The 8,464-nt window shown below is 50.0% G+C and overlaps 1 protein-coding gene across 1 annotated transcript in view; it reads left to right on the plus strand.

Moving 5' to 3' along the window:
• Positions 1–203: 203 nt before the first annotated feature.
• The window catches only part of Zdhhc19 (zinc finger DHHC-type containing 19), a 10,314-nt gene continuing 2,053 nt past the window's right edge, over positions 204–8,464 (plus strand). The window contains exons 1-5 of the mRNA XM_021210093.1: positions 204–399; positions 778–899; positions 1,748–1,887; positions 2,417–2,589; positions 2,966–3,071. Coding sequence (XP_021065752.1) covers positions 254–399; positions 778–899; positions 1,748–1,887; positions 2,417–2,589; positions 2,966–3,071 — 687 coding nt within the window. The 5' untranslated portion in view covers positions 204–253. The remainder of the gene's footprint in view (positions 400–777; positions 900–1,747; positions 1,888–2,416; positions 2,590–2,965; positions 3,072–8,464) is intronic.

Consider the following 8,464-nt stretch of genomic DNA (forward strand, 5'->3'; position numbering starts at 1 on the left):
AAAGCCGGTTGTCTTCCTTAATTAACCTCCCTTCACTTTCTGAGACAAACTCTCTTGCTGTACCTGGAGCTTGCCAATTTGGCTGGACCACCTGTCCAAAAGCCCCAGGGCTCCTCTTGTGGTTGCTAAGGTTATGTGCATGTGTATATGCACGGATACACCCTGCTTGTACTGGGACCTGAGGATTGAATTGCGATCCACACACCCGCGCAGCAAACCCTTTGCCCACTGAGCCGTGTACTCTGCCCTGGCCATGCCTTTCTTAAAGGACGCTGTGACACTTGTGAAGGAACCACAGCAGCTGCCCGCCATCCCTCTTTCATGGTTCCTCCCGAGCATGTTTGCCGCCTTCAATGTCGCGCTGCTGCTGTTTTTGAGTGGCCTTTTCTTCGGATTCCCGTGAGTGTCCCATGTTATCCGTTAGGTTCCTTACGCGGGGACGAGAAGAGAAAAATATAGTGCACAGGCAAGGGATTTGCAGGGAGGTGTGCTAGAAGGCCTGGGGAACTATAGTCTAGCTAGAGGAAAAGAAATGTGCAGCCATTCTGTGCACATTCTGTGCACATGTGCAGAATTCTGGAGGGTTGGTGTATGGAGGGGCCGGGTAAAAGTAGCCGCTGCTGCTGCTGCTGGCGTTTGGTGGGTCCCCTGGGAGTCTGCCCCTTGCCTGGATACTGAGAGCCCGCTGTAAGATCTGTCCTGACCCAGCTGGACAGGGCCTGGGGGAGGAGCTCTCGGCTACTCCAGCTCCAAAACTGAAGGAGGCTCTGGTCTCAGTTGTAGGTGGCTGGTTCAGAACGGGGAGTGGGCCTTTCCTGCCATCACAGGCCCACTCTTCATCCTCACCTTCTTCAGTCTCGTCTCGCTCAACTTCTCAGACCCTGGTATCTTACATCGAGGTGAGGGAGGAGGACTCAGACCCCCTGGAAGAAGCGGGTACCCCGAAGGCTGGCACCCCACTTCCAGCCTCGCACCTCAGGACTACTTTATCCCATGGCAACACTTCTCTACCCTAACATTTCATTTTCTGAGCCACCAAGGTGTTGAAAACAAAACAAGATCCTGTTTCCCAGTTGCTTCGGAAGAGTGGGCTGTCCGGGCTGGAGAGAGAAACCAGTGGGCACTTCCTCTTCCACTACACAGAACTTCACGCGCTACTACAGCTTGTTTGTTTTGGTTTTTGCTTTTTGGCTTTTTGTTTTGTTTTTCAAGACAGGGTTTCTCTGTGTAGTCCTGGCTGACCTGGAACTCACTCTGTAGCCCAGGTTGGCCTCAAACTCAGAAATCCACCTTCCTCTGCCTCTCAAGTGCTGGGACTGAAGGCGTGCACCACCACTGCCCAGGGCTACTACTGTTTGAAAGGCAGAGTTCTATACAGAAGGCTGGCTGGGGCCGGGTGTGGTGGCACACGTCTTTAATCTCAGCACTCGGGGAGGCAGAGGCAGGCAGATTTCTGAGTTCGAGGCCAGCCTGGTCTACAGAGTGAGTTCCAGGAGAAACCCTGTCTCGAAAAAAACCAAAAACCAAAAACAAACAAACAAACAACAACAACAACAAACAAACAGAAGGCTGGCTAAGCATGCCCGCACCCACCCACCCCCACTGTGCCCCCTCCTCCCCCTCCCTGATGGTCAGCGTGCTCAGTAAGATCAGGGATTCCCTGTCCACCTCTCCCCCACATGCCCTGTGCCTAGGCCTGCCCAGGGCAGCAGTGTGTGGTCAGCTGCCTCACTCTTTCCCACATCAGGCTCCACCAAAGAGGACCCCATGATGGTGCATGTGGTGCGAGTGAACCAAAGGGCTTTCCGCCTGGAATGGTGCCCCAAGTGCCTCTTCCATCGCCCACCCCGCACCTACCACTGCCCGTGGTGCAACATTTGCGTGGAGGTGAGAATGCCCCCACGCACTGCCGGTCACCTAGACCTGGCCAGAACCGGAAGATTCATCATAGGTGGGCCAGGGGTCAGTGGGAGAGTGTTTCCGTGACAGATGAGGGCCAAGGACGGCTGTATGTCCATTTGCTCTTGATCCCTCACACAGGTCACTGCCGTTGTGCCTGTGTCTGTTCAGGAAGGGTGGCATGTAAGCGTGGGCACTTTCACGTGTTCTGGTCCTGGGAAAGTGGGCAGGGAAGACGTCCCAAACCTATCTCCTGGTTTGCTGCCACGGGCTAGCTAAACCCTTCATTTGGCTGTAGGCCTGGTCCGGGGACTTTTCCTGCCCTCCTCTGGAGGTTTAGGTTGGGAGGGCCTCTCGGTTTGTGCAAGCTTGTCTCACATGGACTGGCTGACGTTTGTGTGGAGGGAAGCTGCCGGGGCAAGGTTATAGTAAGTGACCAAAAGGGCTGAGTTGTCTGGGGTAATGGAAGCTGGGAGGAAGGACAGATCCCGAAGGCCTGTTCCTCTCCCTGTATCAGGACTTCGACCACCATTGCAAGTGGGTCAATAACTGCATTGGTCACCGCAACTTCCGCCTCTTCATGCTGCTGGTCCTGTCCCTCTGTCTCTACTCGGGAGCCCTGCTGGTCACCTGCCTGATGTTCCTAATTCGCACAAGGCATCTGCCCTTCTCCCTGGACAAGGGGATAGCGTATCTACTCGTGAGGGAGGAGCAGGGGGGAGGGGTTCAGGCAGGTGAGAGATGAGGTCTCAGAGAGTGGAGCCAGTGATGGATGCAGCTAGCAGAAGCCACTTCAGAGGTTCAGTTGGGCCAATGAAAGTGGGGGAAAGGACGAAGTTTTTAAAAAAAAAAAAAAAAAAAAAAGGCGGGGCAGTGGTGATGCATTGGAGGCGCTGGGAGGCAGAGGCAGGCAGATTTCTGAGTTCGATAGAACCTAGTAAGGCCATAGAATAACGAAGGTCTAAAAGGGACAAGCAGAGCAACACCGAAGTGGGATAGGGTTGGGGGGAGTAATGGTGGGAAGGAGAAGATGGGCTGCACCGGGTGTTGCTCCTTAGCTGGCGAGCATCCTGGTGGCTGTGCCCGCTGCGGGCTTCTTGATTCCACTCTTCCTGCTGCTGCTGATCCAGGCCATATCTGTGAGCAGGGCGGAGAGCTCCTACGAGAGCAAGGTATGTAGGGCGGAGCGTGGGCATCCAGACGTTGGGCTGTGGGAAGCATCAGAGCCCTCAGGATCTGATTTTCCATTGCCTTTGATCCCTGAGGATCAGGCCTTCAGTACACATCTTCTAAGTGGCAGCTCGGACCACAGCGCCACCTGCTGGATCCCGGTGGTCGCTCTCCGTCCGGGGTATATGCAATTCGTCCAGGGTACATGGCTCCTACTTTTAACCTGGTAACAGGTTGGACCACACCAAGAGAGGAGAGTCTAGGGCTGTCTAGTTTAGACAAAGAGAAGGAGCTAGGAGTTAAGCAGGCCCGTCACGCCATTCTGCGTCCTGCAGTGATTTCAAAGGGACAGAAGACAGAGCATCGGGTGTTGCCAGCTTTGCAAAAAGAACCAGAGAGCTAGAAAACAGAATCTTTCCCCTTCCAGTACTGGGAACGGAACCCAGGGTCTGGAAAATGCTAGGCAAATCCTCTACCACTCAGCTGTATCCCAAGTCTCTCCTCCCCCCATCCCACCCCCTTTTAAAATGGAGACAGTCTCAGGCAAGCCTTGAACTTCTGATCTTGCTGACTGCTGGAGTTAACGACTTCAAGTCCAGCATGAAAGAATGTTAAGAGAGTGAGGGAACAGCTCTGATTCAAGCTGGCAATTGAGCAGACCCCTTCCAGATGGTCACATTAAGGCAGCCAGTAAAATCAAGCATGGGGCATAGTCTCGGAGCAGTAGAAACCCCGGAGTCATCAGAGGGGTATCTGAAAGTAGTATCTTTATTCTAGAAGTGTCTTTCATGGCCTATTGTAGTGGGTTTGTCTTCCTATTACAGGCCCCAGTAATGGTGATTGATTTCTACCCTTAGGGGTTGTTGTTGTTGTTTTGAGTTTGTTTTAAATCTTTCGGAATCCCACATGAATGAAGTCGTTGTCTTCCGTGTCTACCTTGGTTTGCTTAGCACAACACACCTGAACTTCGCTCACGATGTTCTCATCAGTTTATTCCTCTTTATTGCTGTGTAGCATTGTGTTGTATTATAGGGTGCTCTACAGATTAAAGGGTTTTTACATCATTTCTAGTTTGGGGTAATTAGAAAATGAACTCAATTCAAACACTGGTGTCCAGAAAGCAAGCTTTCCTGTTGGGAAAGTTCTTAGGAGTGGCTCTGCTGGGTCACATGGCAGCTGCGTCTCATTGTATTCTGGGTTCAGGTATGTGCTTTAAAAATATTTTCTGGAAATCCATAGCTTGTTATTTTGTTTTCTTTCCATTGTGTTCCATTTCAAACAGCAGAGGTTTTGACTGTGATGGTGTCCATGTGTGCATTTGTGCATGTGTAGTGTGCATATGTGTGTGTGCGTGTGTGTGTGGTATGTGTGCTTGTGAGTGTGCATCCCAGAAATGGATCATGTGCCTCTCTGGTGGTGTCACTGAGAAATCTTTGCTAACCCAAGATCACAAAATTCCATTCATGTGTTTCTCTACTGAGATTCTGTGGATTTAGATTGTACCTTTAGACTGATGATTTCTTTGGGGCTAAATTCTGTAGGTAGTAAAGGCTTGCTTTTGTTTTATTTTTTTTAAGTTATTTATTTATTTATTTATTTTTGGTTTTTCGAGACAGGGTTTCTCTGTATAGCCCTGGTTTAAGTTTTTTTTTTTTTTAAAAGATTTATTTATTTATTATATGTAAGTACCCTGTAGCTGTCTTCAGATACTCCAGAAGAGGGCGCCAGATCTTGTTATGGATGGTTGTGAGCCACCATGTGGTTGCTGGGATTTGAACTCAGGACCTTTGGAAGAGCGGACAGGTGCTCTTACCTGCTGAGCCATCTCACCAGCCCCGGTTTAAGTTATTTTTATGTGTACAAGTGTTTGCCCGGTTGTATCTCTGTGTACCACATACATGCTGGTGCCCATGGAGTCCAAAAGAGGGTGCTAGACCCTCTGCATCTGGAGTTTCAGTTGTGAGCCTCCATATGGGTTCTGGGAACTCAACCCAAGTCCTCTGCCAAAGCAGACAGTGCTGTCAGGAGACTGGGCTGTCGCTCCGGCCCCCAAGATTTGCTGTTTGCATACCTGCTCCACTTGTTGGAAAGGATTCCTTCCTGCATTGTGGTGTGTCTGCATATTCATTAAAAGCAGAACTGGCCAGACAGACATGGTTTATTTCTCAATAGTGCACTCCTGCCCACCCTGTACTGTCTTGGTTAGTGTTGCTTTATAGTTTGGAAACAACATTTAATGAGTTCTCTAACTGCTCTCTTTTTGAAGTTCTCTTGGCCCTTTGTTCCTTGGAGGGAACATTGAGAATCAGCTTGTCACTGTCTACAAACCTGCTCGGGTTTTCATCAGAATTCTCTCGACCTTTTGAGCAGACCACATTTTGGGATCTGTGAATATGCTTCACCTTACACTTATTTAGGCTATTGGATTTTGGTTTTCGTTATCTTTCATCATTACTTTGTAGCATGTGGATTCTGTACCCATCTCATCGAATGGTAACATGACTAATGGCTGTTTTAGGAAGACAGGTGGACTTATTGGAGGGAACTAGAGGCAGACAAAAGACAGACAGACAGAGCATCCTCTGTTGTGGGAAATATTAAAAAAAAAAAAAAAAACCCAACTGGCACGTTCCCGTGCTTGTGCCGGCAGCTCTCTGTCCCAGTGGCCTGGCTGGCCATGCACTGGCAGGCAATGGCCAACCTATATTTATCTCATGGTGACTCTGACTCAGTGCTCCAAAATCTCTCCACCCAGCTCGATAGGTTCCCACTGGTGGGTCACTATCACACCAGCACCGTGCTTCAAATCCCCCACGGCCTTTGTGGTGCCCTTGGCAAACCCAAGCTTGCTGTGCCTTTCTCTCTGGAACCCAGTCAAACAGCCTCGTGAAGGAAAACTTGACACAGACTTAGTTCAGAAATGACAGTAACTCAATCACTGGGAGCAACAACTAAAATTCTAATCTTGTAAGCCTTATTAAATCTAAATCCTCTGGTGGCGAATCCTGTCGGATCCGCCATTGAAACCGGGAGACACTTATAATTATCTCTTGTCCTTATGCTATCCCCATCCAAAAAGACCTAACTCTCTCCTGCTTCCTCTCTTCCTCAGTCCACCCCGGAAGTCCCTCCTACTCGCCCAGTGATTGGCTCCTTTATTCTTTAGGGGATTGGTTCACAAGAAGTCACCTGAGTATGTGTGACTTCTTCCGTGTCTGCAACTCCTCCCAAGAGAGTGGAATTAGCATCAAAATACAAACAGCACCCTGCCCATTCACAACAATTCTCTACCCATAGCCCCCTGTGTACTCTCATCTCAGTCATCACCCACCCGGTTTTGGCTTCTCTCTCACCTTTGCCTCCTCTGCTCAGCCCTTCCTTACAGCCCAGCACCCACCATGTATCCTCTCTCTGGTGTCAGTCCATCATTTCAGGTTCTGCTGGACAGCAGTCTTTCCTCCAATGTCTTCCGGTTCTAGCCCCCGGTCAGCCCTAGGTCAACCCCAGGTCATTGCTTCCTTCTGCTTAAAATCAGGTCTTTCCGGCTGAATCCAGTTCATACTGATCAAATACCCCAGTTCCCATTCTCTCTAAAGGGCCATTCCTGGGCTGATACTCCTTTTGGATCCCTTGCCTGGTGGTTCCTAGCAAGGACTCTGTAGATGAACCACACTGGACCATGAATCTACAACACACCTGCAATAAGGACTGGGGATGTTACTTGGCCACCGGGCCACCCTGCTTCCCACTATAGAAAGGGAAAGCATGGGTTAATTTGTTTAAGACTTTATGGTAGGAGCTCTTCTGCTAAGAGACCCGTCTGTTATTTTTATTATCATCAGGCCTTCTATACCCCTCTTGTCTTACAATCAAGGGCCCTGAGTTAATATCTTAAGCCTCCGCTCCACCTGCTGAAACGACCCCTGGTGCCCCTTCCTGCAAGTGGTGGCTGTGTCCACCAGCTGCTTTCTTACTTTCTGGGCCTACTTCAGCCCTAGCCCATCCTCAGCTCCTCAGTGACCCTCCTCTCAGAGAGTGTCCAAAGCCAATGGACACTTCCCGCTCTGCACTCTATGAACTGCACACAACAGCCTTTTTGGCTGTGGCTCCTTGGGTGGCAGCCATGGTGCCAGGGAGGCCAAAGGTCTTGCTTTACTGGATTCTTCCCTTTCTCTGTGCTGCCCTGGCCACACCCCTCATGTTCAGGACACTGCCTCACAGCTGCTCACAGAGCAGAGAAAGCTAAGCCTTACCTGTTGCTTACATTGTGCCCGCAGGGCCCACTGCAGTGCCTGGGACAGTTGGAGACCCAGAAATATCTAGATCTGGGCTTCAGCTCAGTGGTAGAGCACATGGCTTAAAGAGAGCACAGGGCCCTGGCATTACTTCCAAGCAGTAGAAAACTCTAACAAACCAATGATTCAGCATAATAGTGGAAAAGGGGGGGGCGCAGTTGGGCAGAGAACAGAATAAGATGCCACTTTGTTTGGGTCCTGGAGAGTGTGAAGACATTTGAGACACAGAATTGGAGCAGAAGCTCCAAGTCTGGAGCCAGTGAGAGGCTATGGGAGCACTTCATGAGAGGCTATGGGAGCACTTCATGAGAGGCTATGGGAGCACTTCATGAGTGGCTATGGGAGCACTTCATGAGTGGCTATGGGAGCACGTCAGAGCTACTGGATTCTCTCTGTATCTGAGAGGGCATGCCCCTGTGGGTAAAGGAACATACTCAAGTTGACTGGTTGGGACTTATGAATTAAGCATTTCTATATCATAGAAATCAACAGTTTTCTATACTTCCTATACATCTAGCTGATTGTTTCCCATGTAACTTTTAAAGGTCTGTCAATTGTATCAAATCTTTCTAAACAGAATTCCGAGAGAGCTGCCTGTTTCTCTAAATTGCCGCAGACAGCTTGAAGGAGGTGGACATAGCACAGTGGTTGGTATAGCTTTTGGGCCATGGCAGGATATTCCAGGACAGTCTTGAATGTGGTCCTGCCTTCTGACTGATGCTGTTCTGAAGATCAAAGTCTTGATGAGAAAAGCATGGGGCACAGGTCCTTTGGGAGCAGGCACAGATGATGTTGGGTCACTTTTCATTGTGACTAAGGCGCTCTAAGTTGGGATGAGGCTTGACCAGCAGGAGGAGTGGGAAGGGACAGTGGAGAGGGGAAAGGAGACCCTAATTAAGAGTGCCCAGGAGGCAGGATGGTGCTGGGGCATTCCCTTAATCCCAGCACTCAAAAAGCAGAGGCCAGAAGATCCCTGTGAGTTTGAGGCCAGCCTAGTCTACAAAGTGAGTTTCAGGACACCAGGGCTGCACAGAGTAACCCTGTCTTAAAAGAGAGAGAGAGAGAGAGAGAGAGAGAGAGAGAGAGAGAGAGAGAGAGAG

This window comes from Mus pahari, chromosome 12 (genome assembly GCF_900095145.1).
Source record: "Mus pahari chromosome 12, PAHARI_EIJ_v1.1, whole genome shotgun sequence".
NCBI classification, from domain to species: Eukaryota; Metazoa; Chordata; class Mammalia; order Rodentia; family Muridae; genus Mus; species Mus pahari.